Below are 17,870 nucleotides of genomic sequence, written 5' to 3'. Positions count from 1 at the left end.
GACATTGTCATGCTTTTGTGAGCTGTTTACAATACAAAAGATGCCAAAGGAGAGGAGGAGCCATGGAACTGCACAGATGAGGAAGACTGACTTGGGTGAAAGGGGATCATAGCAATGGTTGAGAAGGATGAGAAAAGACAGAATGGGAAGCCCTAAATTAGAAAAAAGAGAAGGATGAAATAAAGAGCCAAAAGGGAGGAGATAAGAACAAGCGTCGGTGAAAGAGTGAGGCCGTTGTTCACTTGTGTTTTTAGTTCATTGCTTCAATGCAGCACAAGGAAGGTGTGCAAACTGAAAGTTTGTGGCAATCTGTTTGACATCACACTTTGGACACTTACCGTGTTTCCCTTAAACAAACAGAAGATACTTCAGCTCGATGGAAAACGTTGTTATGCTTACATTGCTGCACATGTATCTGGTGCACAGTGGGGCATTCCAACTGGTTACAAAAAGCTCAAATCATTTAACCAACAAATTTGTGTTCTGGCACCAATTGCAGATAGAAATAACTGAGCTTAGAATTCAGTTATCCCTCCTCTCTCTCATGCAGTGTGTTTTTCATTTTTACCTTCAGCTGTATACAGTGTACTCTGCATTATTGATAGTTTCTTTCCCTTTTCTCTCCTCTTGTTAGAATCTTCCCTTGTCCTCATCTCTCTCACCAGTTGTACTGGCTATATAGCTCGAAGAGTTGCAGAGAGTTTGACCCCATCTGGTCCATATTTTATTGCTTGGTGTTTAATACATTTTTGAAAATCCGCCCCCATCCAGTCACACACACATACCCTGAAAAAAAGATTGTCTATTTCAGGTGTCTGTCTTAGTGAGGCTGAAGGAAATGACCAGAGGGGGATACTCACCTTCAGTTCTCCCAGTACATGAGACAGGGGGATCATTAGAAGAGTGGAGGGAAGAGTGAGAATGAGTTTGTTTCTTCATACACAGGGTTGGGCAGTAATGGATTACATGTAATTAAGAATACATAATCAGATCATTGACTATAATCAATAAATAGCCTTTTGATTAATTCTTTAAAAGAGGCACATTATGCTGTTTATTCTGTAGTTTACACAATTTAAGAAATATCTGTTACTTGCTTTAGTCAAAATAGAATAGAATGATACTTTATTAATTTCAAAATAGGAAATTATGATATTGCAGTGTAAATAAACAAATACGTGGTCATTAGTCATCAGTCACTAAAGTCAGCTATTGTATGTAGCTTTAGCTGTTGGCAGCAATGGCCTATAACCTTTTTTGAAGCAGAACTGAAGAAGCCTCTGACTGAGCACACTTTGTTGTTTGATCACTATGTTATGTAGATAGTGTGCGGTCTGGTCTATCATTTAGCAACTTGTATAAGATTCTTCTTTATAGAATTTGTTAAAGTCATTGACTCTGATGCTTTTGGTCCAACAGATGGTTGTAAAGCAGACAGTATTTTACACCACAGACTTGTAGAAAATATGCAACATTGTGCTGAAACATTGAAAGACCTAAGCTTCTTTAATAAGAAAATCTGTGCCTTTTTCAGTCTGTTGTTCAGATACATTTCTAGTTATCTGTACTGCACAACCTCCACCTCTTGATGTAGTGTGTGGCTCATTCCTAGTCCTCCTAAAATATAGAACCTTTGTCTTGTTTACATTTAAGATGAAGGGATTACAAGGAGGTCGACCGAATTCTTGTACTCAGTTTCATGTCCATCGCTGATACACCCAGCAACTGCGCTCTAATGTGATCACTGGTGGCTCATTGGATATATGTTGAAACTCAGTATTTACAACTATGAATAGGAAGAGAAACAGAAACACCAACACAATCAGTTTTCTTAATAAAGAATCCCTTGGAAAGTTTTTCAACTGCATCTACTATAATTAAAGTTATTCACTCAAACCCTACAAGGTAAATATGAATTCTGTCATTTGTTTTTCTTGATCCAAGCCTATATTGGGCAAAATCCTGGTAAAGCATTGTTAACTAATTTCTTTTTAAAGTTAAAAGACCTATAAAATGGTTGACGACCATTTGCTCTTAAGCAAAGGAGTTCTCACTTCCAAGGCACAACATGTGCAGTATGATGTTACTTTAAAGATGAAGAGGATGGATATTTCTACTGAGAGCTGATTATTTGGGCTATCATAAGGAAACATTAAGCCAAGTGCAAAATACACACATTAATATTTTTTTCTTTTCTTTTATTCCCTCCACTTTTGTGTGTGGTCATAGAGATTACATTTCCTCTTGGTTGCGCTTTATTATGTAAACTTCTTTGTAAGGTTTAGGAAAAACATCTCAGAGCTGTCTGTTTCTGAAAGAAATGCATTTTAATGTCGTGCATTAGAAAAGGTTTCATATAAACTTCACTGAAAAAGGGGAGAAAAATGTACCTTTTGCAGTTGTTAAAGCATAATAATAAAGCAGGGAACAATATCAGTGCTTGATGACAAAAGAAAAAAATGACAATTAAAGAAAATTCCTGAAAACCTCTCCATATTTTTCTCATGGATAGGCAAAGCAAGGCAAGTTTATTCGAATAGCAAAATTCGTACACAAGGCAATTTAAAGTGCATATATGATCGTCCATATATGGAAGATCATTGGTTTTGTTTGTTTCTTCTTCATTGCCTTTTAATGACAATTTTCTGAGTCTACTTTAGTCATGCCGGACATTGCCCATACTGCCACTATATATCTTAGTTATTTCTCTTCAAGTCAGTTAATGGAAATGTGCCTGGTTTTCCTTTTTGTTTTTAAAGACATTAAAAAAAATTGCCTCAGATCTGCTAAGCATTTACATGGAAACATGACTAATGTCTACCACATGTGATGTGTAGGTGTGATGCAGAAGGTGTGATGCAGAAACAGAAGAAACTTTCAACAGAAATACATTACAGAACTTTGAAAGTGGCAGTGTATGAATAATTGCAAGTTGTATCCACCTACATAAATACATTTAATGTAGTCATTATTTTCAAATGAGCCGTGAGACCGGGCTGGATAGAACGGCAATTTGTCAAAATACGGCGAGGGCTGATATGATCAGAATCACCAGACTTGCCACTCCTGTCGTTACCAAATAACGCTTCGTGCCACTACACATTTTGATACAAAATGTCCCTTTTTATTGTTCTATTCTTTGCACTGAGGCTACTTTCTAAAGGCACGAAACATAAAATGGCATGTCGTTTACCCATACTACAACAGCAAAGGCCCTTGTGCTCATCTATAAACACCCTGGCAGGGCTACACGCACAGGTTGAGGCGTCCATTTTGCTGACACGGTTCTGAAGAGAAAAGATGGCTCTGTGGATGTGAAGTGCCGGTGTGAGAGATTGGGTTACCTCAGACACTCCCAGCGGATCTCCCGGCCAAATGGAGCTGGATCTCACGCTTGGGCGCACATATTGAATGCCATAAGAGGTCTCTGAGGTCTCCTTCAGTGGGAGGAATGCGCAGCCTAACAATGTGGAGTTTTCACCAAACTAAATTTCGAACCAAAGAAGAGCTATAGCAAGGACACTGGAACACAAGGGACATACACTGAATGCATATTTGCGCAGGTTGTTCAAACGGGATGAAATATCACATTTTCACCTTCCAGGATAGCAACATACTGCACAGCTTCAGCAGGATCTCATATTTCTTTAATAAACTCTTAACACAGGCTGCCACTTTTTCTCCAGAGGACGGTGGGTATGTGGCTGTCATATAAAAAACAAACACAAACAAAAATAAAAACCTAAAAAAACCCAAAAAATGCTATTTCAAACATGTACTGGACAAAACAATGCCATTTCAGCTACTCCCAACATCTGGCCCCACTGCCCAGTTTCGCAGAGGACTGGCCAGGCTCTTAGCAGCATTGAGTGCCACTTGCATTAAGGTTATGTTCAGCATGACGACACCATAGAGGATCAGCCAGGCTAGGTTATCTCTGCATAAGCCATCCATTCTGCTTCTTTCTGATGGAAGAATACTTGGGGGCTGTGTAATTATATTGCTTTAAATGAACCCCAGAGAACCTCCTGCCAAAGCGCCCACAAAGTCTCACACTTGGGCGAGTGTCAAAAACACAACGCCTGTGTATGTAGTAGTGTGTGTAGCTGCGTGTGAGTGCTTGTTTTGCTCTTTAGGCTGGCGTTAAAAGGGAGGCCGCAGTGGTTCTGATACGCCTCACAAGTGAATTTAATTAAATCATAAATATGAGCTGGAGGCCACCACCCAATTTAATGTAATGGATGATGTGGGCCAGTCCATCTCTGGCAAAGCAAAGTTCTGGATCTGTTCAAATGCCCTTGAAGCTTATTAAAAGTGTCTGGCACGGGGAGATGCAAGCAAAGTTGTTTAATGGATGCCCAGATTGCATTTGGTGTGACAGTTAATGCTGGGCTATACCATCTCTGATTTGGATAAGGGGTTGTGTTCACATTGTGTAGGTATGTCACTTGTCCATTCTTCCAAACAGACGACAGACTGCTTGCACATTAGATGTCATGCCTGAGTGAGAAAATTCAATACGGAGAATTGGACAAAATATTTCTAAATCATGGAATATGAGTATCTATGTATGGTAGCTCTGTGGTGAAAAACACAACACTAGATAAAACCCCAACAATAAAATAAAAAACAAAATCAAAGACAAACAAAGCAGAGAATACAACATTTATATAGCATTTCACATAACACAACACGACGAGACCTAAACTCAGCATTTTAGGAAACACAGCCAGAAAGACAATGAAATATCTCTGATTAAAAAAAAAAAGAAGAAAAAAAAATCACAATACAAGAAATAACTGACAATACAACATTGAAAAAAATGAACAAATAGATAAATAAATGAATGAATAAATAATGCAGAGAAAACACTTAGAAAGCTTGATGAAACCAAAAACACTGGAAAAGACGACAACTTAAAAAAACTCATAAAACAACTTTTTTGAAAACAAATGATTTTGCAGGATTTTGTAAATCATGTACACTGAAATATTGTTTTTGTTTTATCGTTGTTTTCAAAAATGTTACATTTTCTGTTTTGTTCGTGTGTTTTTTAAATGTGCTTTTTTTTTTTACGTGAAGCATTTTAGTACTTATTCTATTTTTGGTGTTTTTCACCTCATGGTCAACGTGTTTATGTTATAAATGAGCTTTCCAGTCCTCATTCAAATGGATCACACCCATGCGTTTTGAATACATATTTTGACCAGAATGGATCATAATAATGTACACATTATAAGAATATCAATGTGTTCATCTTATTGTTATTATTTCACAATAACAATATGGTATTTTCACCAAGCACATACAGTATAAATTTAGATGCAGTACCCACTGTGCTTTCCAGTTTCCAGATGAAGCATGAGTGTAGTGTCTTGTTATTCAGAGTAGTTACAGTGCTATGAGCTGCACCACAGAGCTTCTTTCAAAACAAATCTGAAAGCTTCAACAAATGTTATGCTGCTTGTGTGTCACTACTGATGAATCATTTTCTGAGACAGACAGATGCTAATGTCCCATTCGGCAAAGGCAGAAGAATCTTCTTCTTGGTCCCCCGGAGTGCTGGAGGCTCCCTAAATAGGCCTAGCGCGAGCGTGTGTAGGATGGGACCGCACAGGGTGATGGGTAATGGAGTCATTAATAACACAGACCTCCCTTAAGATGCTCAGATGTTCGTTAGCGAGAGCCACGAGGGAGTGGGGAAAAATAGGATGTAATTTGATACAATGAAAAAAAGCAGTGTAAGCTTTGGATGGTGATTTTGTTTATGCTGTCATAGGTCTTGTCTGATGGGTTAATTGTGCTCTCGCTCTCACACACACACTCACACACATTAGCATACGGACACAGAGAGGCCTTTTAGATGGAGCCACAGTGAAGCCATTTCGTCATACAGTTTTTAATATTTCCATCACATGTGCAACACAAAAAAACGAGGTCTGCCAAATACAGAACTCCATATTTGTACAATACATTTTAATAACATTGGAGATAACTGTCCTTCTGCTGCAGGAGATGGTGATTTCCTGTAAACGGTGTACGAACAATTCTCAATCAAAATGTCAAAACATTAGAGTTTCATACAAAAGTGCATCTCAGGTTCAATGAATGCAAAACATTTACATAACAGAATGGATTAAAGTTTTATATGATGCCACAGAGGCTTCCAGCTTGAGCGGAGGGCAATGAAACACTGCAAAGAAATAAGGACATGTATGTGGGCACTCTCCAGGAGAGCCAGGGAGTTTTATATACCTATGGTATATCCCCGAGAAGGACTGAATTCTTTTTATTCTCCTTGACCCCAAATTCAAATAAATTTGCCCCCCACATTGCAAAAAAAAAAAAAATATATATATATATATATATATATATAGAAATAAGAAAACAGAAAAAAGAGAAAATTCCAGTAATCTCCGGGCTTCGATGCGCAGTAAACATTAATAAGAGAAATGTACAGGTTGAATCAGTGGGCTGAAGACTTCCCCATGCTCTGAGAGCCACATGAGAGCTTCACGCCTCTGTTCATGAGCCAACCAGAGGGAACTAGCCTTTTCCAAATCTGTGTCACTGCGTTTGCATATATCAGCATCACATCCTCTGTCCTGTTTTTCTCTTCTCTGTTGTTTTTTTTTCTTTTTTCCATCTTTCATATGAACCCCAGCACAGGCAGTGCAGATTTGTTGTGCCGTCGTTCACAGCTGGTCCTCTGGCAGCCATATTACTGTATGATAGACACACAGACAACTTTTCTGCCTATGCTGGTGAATCAAGCTTCTCTACCACATAATGATTGACCATGTCTGGATACAGAGCTGGGTACAGAGTGGCGTACTGCGCAGTAGGAGTGCCACTGATGAAAAGAGTCCTCTTGACATCTCTTGCCAGTTCCTACAGTTTCTCATGCTCTCAGTGGCACCCTGTTTCTCCTTTACACAACTGGTTAAGATCCATCTTGTTTGACTGACAATGTAATTGCCCCACCCCCACCCCCATTCCCTCTTTACTTTTTTTTTTTTAACAAACATTCTGAACTGTACATTGGCAAATACTGTATAAGATTGCAATATAGCTGTAGTTAAGCAACACATGAAGAATTCTATGTACAAACAAGTTGGCCTTTTATTTAATGGTCTTCAAATGGTTAGTAAAGAACAGAGTTTTCTTTTATGTCCCCCTCTCCCTCTCTTTCTTTTGTTTTCTTTGCTTTTTTTTTCTTGCTGTGGCATGGTTTCTTGTGGTGTGACTGAATCGCAAGTTCAGTGCAAGACAGTCAGTGGGAAACTGCACTGACGGTAATTGGCGGTCAGACATTATTCTGTGCGTCATGTGATCCTTGTTCTCGGCCATGGCGCTGAGCTCTTCCATGTTAGCTGCTGTGCTGAGTCAATGTGTGGTTCTGTAAAGACACAAAAATGCACAGAGGAAACATGATTACATACACTGGATCAACCTTTTCTTTTCCCTCTCTTCTTTTAAACATGTCCACACTCTCTTCCGAAACCCTTCATGTTTTTCAAACTCACGACAATTCATTTCATTGCTCTGATTGAAGAGTGCTGTTTTTTTGATTATGCTGACATTTGAACATCATCATCATTAGGCTGTCATTACCCAGATCCAATTAATGTTCAGAGTAGTCAAATCGGTGTGAGGATCAATGGCAGGTGGCTTTGGGACTGAGCATATTGAAGCCTTGGTCAAACACAAAGACACAAGACTGCTGACAGATAACATCCAACTCCTCAGAAATCCTGCCTTACGATCAAAGGCTGTATCCATGGCAACAAATCCATAACAAGGCACTGACACACCTGATGGAATATCATCCTTGGAGACCTGTTTATCCGACGACTACATTTATTAAATGTGCTGCAGTGCAGAGAAAAAAAAGTTAAGAAATACCTCAGGTGCAGGTGAGGCCACTGATGGTTTGATCCTCCACACCTCTATAAGTATGTAATGGTGCACAGTTCACCGTGACAGGATAACAAGCTGACAATATCACTCTGTTATGCCGTTTCTCCCAAAATATATGCAGGCGCACACACACAGACAGTTGAGAGTGGTTGTAGTGGGGCAGCTGTGCCAGGTTCTTTAAAGGGAGTGTGGACCAGGGGGTGTGTAACTGGTGTCCCTGGTGGGCTGAATCCAGGTCATCTTTTGAAGTGACTGCTAATCCCTTTAATGCAAACTACATGCCCCACTTGCTGCGCTCTGTTTAAAACATGGCCTTGGACTCTCTAAACTGGCATGGACTAGACACACCTGTCACAGAGTCATCATCACACATACATGCACAAATCAACACACACCTCAGTGCACACATGTCTTTTGTCCGGCGCATAGGCACAGATATAAGTGAGACAAGAATGCGAAATTACACTTAGTGTGCATTAGTTGCTACTGAATATCAAGATTATGGAACCTAAGTGAGAAGGTTTACCAAAGCAGTCACCTTCAGTCCTGCTGATGCAGAATCCCTCAGGCAGTACTGAGAGACGCCTATTAGCCCCCCTTGCATTCATCTCTTCCCTTTTTACCCTTTCAGCGGCCTCTATATAAGCATTTAAACACCTCGACAGCTTTCCTTTCAGCTAGGGCGATTACTTCCCGACAGGTGGGGTAATAAGCTGTTTGACGGGGAGCAGGATTGTGACCCCTGTACAGGTTAGCATGGCGTAACTGGGCCTTGCTCTCCCTTTTTAAAAGAGGCAGCTCCGGACAGCTCCTCTGCTTCCCTCTCTTCCCTCTCGCTAAAATAAAGCTCCTTTAAGTGAGTCTGGGAGGAGACTCCCCAAGGGATGCTCTCTCTCCTCTCCTCACCCATCCTCCTCCCCCTACACACACTCCACCAACCCGCCGCCCCTCCAGTGAAGACATCCATGGTGTTGCTGAGGAGGGACAGGAGCACAGCAACCTTATTAATGAATGCGGCCCATTACCCGTCAGCCTGGCTCCTTGGCGACTCCCAGAAGCCCCTGCAGTACGTGACTTCAAATGGCAGGATATTGACACGGGCAGAGCAAAGCGGCTAGAACTGAGTGTGTGCGCCCTGTGTTACATGGATGTGTGGAAAAGAGAGAAACACAGAGAGAAAATTTGTGCTCAACTGAGTGTGCATGCCTTTGTGTGAGTGCCATTTCGTCTAGGTATGTGTGGGTATGTGCGCGTGTCCGGACCCCAAAGGAATGTAGCTCCTCGGATATAATGTAGGGCTCGTAACAGCTATTAGAGGGGAAAATAACCCCTCTGGGGAATGACTCCCCCCTCTGAATGTCCCAGCTCTGTCTGACACACACTGCATTCTACCTTTTCCTTAAACATGCCAGGAGTTTTCTCACTGAGGGCTTTCTCAAGGACGGTGTTAAACGACTTCAGCGGCTGTGGCAGCCATGCAGACTAAAGGGAAATAGAGGAAAGAGGGCGAAAAAAACTTTAAAAGAAAATGAAACTGATACCTTTATCTCTGTGGATACTGAACTCTGCAGAGTAGATATAAACTCCTCTGTGTTTAGAGTAAGGAAGTTGGAAAATAAGGGAGAAGTGAGAGAGGAAATTCACTTTCCAATCTTCATCCTTGTCAAGTTCTACCACTGCACAAATGTTCTAAGTGAAATACCTAAGTGTGCAACCACAAATTAGATGTAAAACACACAATTCACTCACGCCTTTCTTAAGAAAATGACCAAAATGTCCAGTGCCTGAGCAACGAGGATGTCCCTTATGGTGTCACACAAGAATCACTGCAATTTAGGATTAGATGCCCTCCATTAAGCCTTTTAGCTCTCATCCTAACTCCAATTTTATTCCCCCAGAAACTCTGCCATTCCCCTTATCATCCATTTCCCTCCTTTATATCCAACCCTTAATCTCCTCCTCGATCCTTTCAACCACCTGCTGGCCACACAGACCTGCTGCAGGCCCAGTTACCAGCAGTGATCAGGTAAACTATTGCACTCAATTCTCCACTAAATTAAATTTTGCACTGATCAATAACACGCACCCACTTCTCTTTTATGAAGGCTGGCTGCACTAGCTCGAAGTGAGCCCCTTCCTTTTGTTTTCTTCACTCACCGGCTCTGTGCCACCGTTGAACCACCACTTTCATCTGATTACATCACCCTACTGCAACACCCTCAGGGGTAGTGGAAGAGGAGGGAGAACACCCGGCAGGGGTCTTGTGTACCCCTGCAAACAGGTGCAACATGTCTTAGGAATTTAAAGCTGCTGCAGAGAAGGAGAGGGAGAGGGAAATGGGGAATGATTGGGGAAGAGCAAGATGGCTGGAAAGCTGATTTATAAACTAATCATTCTTTATGTCGTTCCCCATCACTCTGGTCTCCATCAATAGCACCCGGTCTCCAGTGAGGCAACAGAGGTGCATCTCTTGCATCAGCTCTGCAGAGGAAGGCCAGTGGACTCGCAGGCACAGCCTCTCTTTCATCTGATCTCGCCGTATTAGAGAAAATCTTCAGACTGTCCAACATCACAGAGAGAAGATGTAAAGCTTAACCGTAACGCTAACAAAGTTTGATTAGCATAATGTTAATACCTGCTGAGCACATGTTAAGCGCATTGTGTCGGCTCTTCTACCTGGTGTTATACAGCATGTAACATTACAGTGAGGCTTTATTGAGTGGCTAGACAGCTGAGCGAGCAATACTGACTCTGTAAGCCAGGGCGCTATCATGGTTTCTCAAAAAAATAAAGTAGTGTGCAATTCACACAAGCCCAGAACTACAGCAGTGAATTGACCAGAATGTTTCACATAACGAAGAGCTCAAGTTCTAATAGTCTATAAAATCAAACAATTTTGTGTCATTTATGTACAACATATACCGCAGAAGAAATATTCTTCAAATAAACATTGCGGCTTTGACTAAGATTTAACAATAGCATTAATGTATTAGTGTTAGAAAAAAAATCTAAATGTCACCCTGTATGTCCATTCCTTTAGTATTGCTTATCATGGCAACTGAATTGCATTGGTAGAGTAACATGCTTCTGTGTTTAGTTGTGAGAAGGAGTGGGGTGGCACAGAGAAAACAAATGACAAAACACACAAACAAAAGAAAATGACATGCAACTTCAAAAGTAAAACATAAATCAGATGTTGTGAATAAAATCTAATTCATGGTTAACAGTCCTTTAAGAAACCTTTTAATTAGAGGAGTTCAGCATACCCATTAATCACAGCAGCTAACATGACTTCTTAAGTTTATCTGTGATTGAAAATTTGAAGAGCAGTCAAAACTGTAAACAGCCCCTTCTAAGCTTTGATTAAAAGCATTGCACGCCTGACAGACAGTAAGCCTGCACTTTACTCTGCATCTGGAGTAAGGGAAGTGTGCATAAAACCATTGAGACCTGAACACACGCATAGTCATTGCTCAGGAATTTAATGAAGGCATAAAAAGAAAGTCACTAAATGATACTAAAACAAAGTACCTGTGATCTTTTTGCAGGCTGAAATCACTTAAATATTTAAGGTTATTTATGTTTGTGTAATGACTAAAAAAATAATGGTGGCCACGATACAATAATGACCCCACTATGTGAGATATCCGCCGCAGTGTGAAGTGTTTTCTTGTTGCTTGAAACTACTCTGGGGAAAGACAGGAGTGTTGCATTCTGTCTTGATCTTTAATGGTGTGTTGAACTTAGTCCTGTATTGACTCTTTCCTCCCTTTGTGCTTTCCGTACTGTTGACCAGTCCACTGAGGGAGTAATCCTTCCTGCTCTGACCTCAGGCCAGGCTTACTGCTGGCTAGTTTAGCCAAAGAAGAACACAATCAAATAAATAAATAAAAAAAGCAGTTGGCATTCTCCACAGTCATCACTTATCATGCCGTAGGGAAGGTTGTACCACTGTTGTACCACAATCAGCTTGGTCTCCTTGGTAACAGACTGTCCTGTTTGAAGTGAGTTTCCCAGGGAGTCGTGGTCATACTGTAAGAACACTAGGCAATGGATTTCGTATATTTCTGTAAAAATTATATATTACAAATCCATAATGTTTGAAGTGCTTTGATTAGATGTCTAACCACCACCAGCTAATAATTCTGAACTGTAACCGGAGATGACGGACCACCCTTTTTGTGGGCTGGTGCTTTGTACCTCCAAATGATACTCATTACCCTGTCTAAGTAGACAAGTGAATGGTACTAGAAACACACGATGCAGTGATCCCGCTGTTTGACTGAGGTAGCAAAACAACTGCACAACTGCTGTGTTATTATGGGGCCTCATTAAGTGAGGAGAGAGTAGGAGAAGGGGAGAAGGAAAGAGGAGAGGCGACGGAGAGAAGGCCAGCGAGGGGCAGGAAAAAAAAAGAACGAAAATGAAGAAAAAAAACACAAGAGAGCGATACAAACTGTATTCTGAGGTGATAGCAACACACAGATGCCTTTCCAGCCAAAATGAAGACTATGACTAAAGAACCCAATTAAGGGCTTTCTTAGGGGAGCCATCTTGGGAGGGGGATGGGTCTTCCTGGGACATGAGCCCTGGGCTACATCCTCTAATTAGACAGAGCGAGGGGGGAGGATCTCTGCCTGTCTCTGGGAGGGAGATGGGGTCCGTGGGGTTCCGCGTGTCAGTCCCAGAAACAAAACACAATTACTTTCACATTTAACCACTTCAGTCAGGGACAGATTTTGACGAGGGATACTACAGAGCGTTCCCCTGCCTCTCCATATCAGCTACAGAAGATGTGTCATTTCACAAATGCAGAGAAATTGTTATTTGGGACTAAATTTCGCATTTCCACATTTCCACGAGAAGCTGGGTGATAATCTGCACTGTTCCCCCCCCCCCAAATGGAAAGGCGAATCAGAAAATTAACTTCTAATAGACACAGAATTGATGCTGTTCAAAATGCTTTCCCAAATCTGAAGAGTTAAATCACTTGGGTGTTATGATGAGTAAATACCGAATTCTGGGGGGAATAATTGTTTTAATGCTGTTTGTTCTGGCCTCTGCTACATTCTGTTAACATCAACAGCACAACAGGCGCTTGAAAATCAAATCACTACACAGGGAAAATTAAACCTGTAGTGAGTTTCCTGAGAAGCACTTAAAATGGTGTTTATCAAAGTTGTTGAAAAAGTCAACTATGAAAAGTAAAAGAGACGTGTTTGAGGGAGAGATCCGGTGATGGATTGTAGCACAGTACACCAAGCATCTCCTCTTTGTTTGGATTTAACTTTCCCTTGTGGTGCAACAGAGGAAAAAGAAAAAACGAAGAGCTCAAAGGCTTCTGGGAGTTTTTGTCATGTCTCCCTCCAGACAATGTGTTTGCATGCACATATCAGACCCTGGGAGAGATGAAGACAAAGACAAATACATAGAGCACACACACAGATGTGTACCCACAAACATAAGTCTCACAAGCACACTGAAAAAGAAAAAAATCCCCCCAGGATCATTAGGTCTGTCATGCTGTCTAATTCTGATCCACCTACAAAACTAGAACACAACTATTGTGATACATCACAAGTCATCTAAGGATGTTTATGTCCCCATTTACAGTGTAAAGCAGTGCATGTACACTGTTGTACATGATTATAAATAAGCTTAAATACTGATCATGATGCCTCACAAGTCAACATTATTTTTTCTAATTCACTGTTGTTTTATTTTGTCGAGCAACTTTTTGAAATGGTGACAGAATTCTGAGCACCTGGGGTGATGAAGAAGAAAACAAGTTGTCATATAAAAGGAAATATAAATACATATATGCAACTTTCAAATGCCTGAGGAGCTGTCACACTTGGCAGATCAAGACATTCAGAGAGAATATGGTGTTTGAGAGCCACTTGGGGACAAACACACGTAGCTTTGCTTTGTATGACACATTTGGGACTTGGGGCAGTTAGGGCATTTTTGGGGGCGTATTTTAAAATTCATTAAAAAATACATAAAAACTTCTGGGGAATTAGGTCTCCTGTGTAATAGTGAGGAATGTCATTAATAGGAATGTGAAAAACTAAAGGCCTACAATATTATTTTCTATGAGCCATCATTAGTAGAATTAGCAATAGTGTTTGATGCTTTATAATGTACAAAGACTCCACTCTGTTGGGTCTATCACTTCTTTTCCTTTCCCCTTTTCTGCCATGGACGGACAATATGACAAACATAGCTGTTTACACTGACCTGGTGACCATGAAGCCAATAAATATGCTTAATTAAAACAGTGGAATTGGCCACAGCTTGGCAATAATGGCTATCACACGGGGAGAGGAGAATCTCATTTGAGAGGGGAAGTAGAATATGATGCAGATGTGCTCTTGTCACTTTCAGCACTCATTAAGGCCAGGGAGCTTTGGCTTGTCTTTGAAGGAATCCTTTTAAAAAAGACACTCCAATTAAGGTACGTGTCCTGCGGGCGTCTGAGGAGAGGGAGAAGTCATACACTACCCCAGTCCTCCCTCTCATTCGACGATCACGGCACGGCACAACGCAGGACTTACAATCTCATGTCACTTCCAAGGAATGATAATGAAATAGGAGAATGGAGGGAATAAAAGACACCCCAGCTTAAAAGGAACTAGGGAGTCTCGTACAGAAAATGTCAGCCTCCCTGTTGTGTAACTTCAATCTCATTGTCTTGTCTTTGGAGGACTGGGGATCAATCCTCTGATTACAGTCCTCCAGTAGTTATTGCAATACTGGAGCTGAACTTGTGTGTTTTCTTACAAGTGAACTGCACTCATAGAAATATCACTTTTAAGCTGTAGCTAATGCTGTGCATCTATCAGTTAATGAATCTGGCTAATTAATCCAGTCTTGCAGTATAGGGGCTCAGTTCTTTTTTGCATTGTGAAAGGCTACTGAATCTGAAACTGACACAAAGAGAAAGGAGTCTTTTTTTTTTTCTTGCAAAGTTTCACCTTGCAATATTGTCTTTATTAGAACCCCGGGACATTTTCTCTAGTGAGGGGACAGCTGCAATGAGAGGACAGTGGAGCGGATTTGGATGTGAGTATAAAGTGAAGCTATGCCTGCTAGTTGCTCGAGGGGTGGGCAGTAATTGAGGGTCAGAAAGAGCGCTGCACAGCCAGCCCAGTTGCCCTCCCTATCAGCAACTCATGAAATATCTAGACTTTGCTCCATATTTTAATAGGTTGAGGGAAAGGGATGTGCTGGGTGGAGGCTGTGTAAGAGTGTGTGATGGTGAAGGGGAGTACTCAGGAGAGTTTCAAGGGGAATGGTAGTCCATGCATCTCAGTGCTTATTTTTTGTCTGAGTAAAAAAGTGGAAAGAGAGAAATGAAGGAAAAAGAGAAGGAGAGCAAGAGAGATTATTCTCCACTGGAATCTGGATTCTGGGGCACGGAGGCCCAGGAGTCAGTCAATCTGGTTGGTCCGAGGGGGGCGGCCGGGCGGGGGGTCCTGAGAGGGCTGATTAGACGGATGCTCTCCCATCATCCATCTCGACAGGCTGGCGAAAATTGGCTAGCCCCTCGCAGGGTAGAGTTCACGGGGGGAGGCGGTGGGGGAGGATGTGGAGCAGTGCACTGGATACCTGTCACAGCCTTTGGTCTGTTTCAGGATCTCAGCAGCAAATTAATAAAATATCTTTCCTGCTTCCCTTTACCTGCCGTGGCAGCTCTCCCTCTCGCCGCTCCTTCTCCCAGCTTGCACTGGCCCTTTGACCCTTCCGACTACTGTGAGAGATGAGGAGCCCAGGCAGCCGGCGAGCAGGCCAGAATGTCAGGCAGATGTAGGGAGAAACTCCAAACTCAAAACCAGGCAAAGAGAAGGAGCTCTCGCTGCTGGAAGACAGCTCCACATCAGACAGACTGACAAACGACTGCCCTGTGTCAGTGAGACATTTTCAAGTGTGATGCTTGGGAAAAGGCAGCTGCAAACAACAATAAGCCTCCAACCTGGACTGTTTCTCAGGTTTTAGCTACAGACTGAAGTCAGGCCACTCTAACATACGTAATTGTGGGAGTTGACTGCGAAAAACAGTGATGTGCAAAAACTAAATTGAAGAGAGAACTTAAAATTGACAACAATATTAAATAAAAAACTCAGTTTGTGGATTTTTTCATATATAAGGCCATAATAAACATTACATGCTCCTATATGAACTGCATCAGGCATGTCTGCATGCACTCACATGGGACTGCCTTTAGAGCATGGAGCAGGTTAAGGATAATGATCGTCTTATCCCCCAAGATCATTCCTGCTCTCCTTTCATAACCCCCTGTTTCACAACAGAGTGCCATAGGTCTTTCATGTTCTGTTCATGTTTCTTCACAGAGTAAAACAATATAATCATGCATGAAACATCACCTCGGGGAGGGGGAGATCACTTCATTTCAGAAAATGTCAAACAACTACAACAAAAAAAAAGGCAGGAAAACATCCCCAGGTTATTTGAGATTGTTCACAGGTATCTGCTGCAACACTTTCTAATTGAAAAACACTTGTACCAATGAGAGCTGAAAATGTGACAAATAGGGGGGCTTGAAATGAATGAAAGGCCTCAACCTCGGCAGTTTGTTGGCATGTAAAGTTTGTGAAATAATCTTCTCCACAGATTAGTTGAAGGTCGGTGGATCAGGACTTGTTTTATTCATGTTAGCGGTGTTCGAATGACCGGCATATAATGATCACATTCACCTTCCTCCTGGCAGACACAGACTTCTGTGTTTACAAACTGAATCTCAATATGAAAATCATTGCCAATCAATGGATACTTCCTCTGGCTATCAGCTAATATACAACACTATATACAAGTTTCAGGTAGATGTACAAGGAGGATGTGGTTTGTTGGCTTCTTTCAGCATATCAGGATGAATTAGGAATAATTTCAGTGATTAGATTGAGCATTGTGGTTATACACTATCCATATTTTAGTGATTTAGTTTCAAAAGGTAACAGAAAAGGATCTGGATATGAGAAGTGTGTATGATAGAGAATCCCCCAAACAAAACAGAGCTGCTTGAAAACACCGCAGTGAAATAATATAATAAGGTCTGTTCCATTTTTTCAGGTTCTCCGAGGACCAAAGAAAAAGATTGCTCGAAAATGGATTATCTCTCTAACATTGCGAGTTCATAAGTCCAACTACTAACTTTGTTGAAGGGCAGATATGGTCTCCCAAAGGACGAAGCTCATATTTAGCCACAAGGCCTCCTCTGTGATTAGGAGGGGAGATGCAGGCATATTGACTCAGCTGTGTTTTTTGCCTCTGTACTGTATGTAATTACCTCTTCAAAAATGAGCATTCCGCTAATCCTCTAATTCCAGATATTTTAGTGCTCTGCTGGTCTAATAAGCAAATCAAATCATATCTGCACATCACAAATGAGTTTTGGAAACGGACTGAAATAATTCCTTCTGAGTCGCTCATCCCGGTCGGGATGGAGGGGAAAGCTAGAGCTTGGCGAGCAGCGTTTAATGTTTGTTAAGCTGTCATGTGTGATTAGCAGTAAAGCACTCCACCAGCGGCCCTTCACTCCAGTCGCCCAAAGGCTCACCTGTAACTCTGTCTGGAAGAAGAACTTCTGTGGGCACTGCGAGCAGTCGTAGATTTTATCCTCCTGTCCGTGGGCAGAGAAGATATGCTGCTGGAGCTTGTTTGCCTGGACGAACACTGCTCCCATACAGAGAAAAGGGGATGAGAGGAAAAGTGTAAAAGTTACTTCAAAATGTGACGTTACTTTTTTTTTGGAGCTATATCAAAGTAGCATCTTGTTGCCTGCCTAAAGGCAAAATTGTTAGAAAACACAAATAACGATGTCAAATGACAAGGAAAACATCTTAATTTGAAACAAATGACTGTACTGTCAACACAGAAAATAAGCATTGTTATGAGATACATATTAGGATAAAATCTCATATTAGGAGAGA

The 17,870-nt window shown here is 41.4% G+C and overlaps 1 protein-coding gene across 5 annotated transcripts in view; it reads right to left on the bottom strand.

Moving 5' to 3' along the window:
* Positions 1–7,160: 7,160 nt before the first annotated feature.
* Positions 7,161–17,870, bottom strand: part of znf521 (zinc finger protein 521) — an 89,182-nt gene continuing 78,472 nt past the window's right edge. For all 5 annotated transcript variants that reach the window (XM_075483341.1, XM_075483342.1, XM_075483338.1 and 2 more), the window contains 2 exons: positions 17,498–17,613; positions 7,161–7,399 (listed from right to left, as the gene is read on the bottom strand). In XM_075483341.1, coding sequence (XP_075339456.1) covers positions 7,370–7,399; positions 17,498–17,613 — 146 coding nt within the window. In that variant the 3' untranslated portion in view covers positions 7,161–7,369. The remainder of the gene's footprint in view (positions 7,400–17,497; positions 17,614–17,870) is intronic.

The sequence above is a fragment of the Odontesthes bonariensis genome, chromosome 14 (genome assembly GCF_027942865.1).
Source record: "Odontesthes bonariensis isolate fOdoBon6 chromosome 14, fOdoBon6.hap1, whole genome shotgun sequence".
Taxonomy (NCBI): Eukaryota; Metazoa; Chordata; class Actinopteri; order Atheriniformes; family Atherinopsidae; genus Odontesthes; species Odontesthes bonariensis.
Note: the sequence above shows the minus strand (reverse complement) of the source record. Positions and strands in the feature narration are given on the sequence as shown.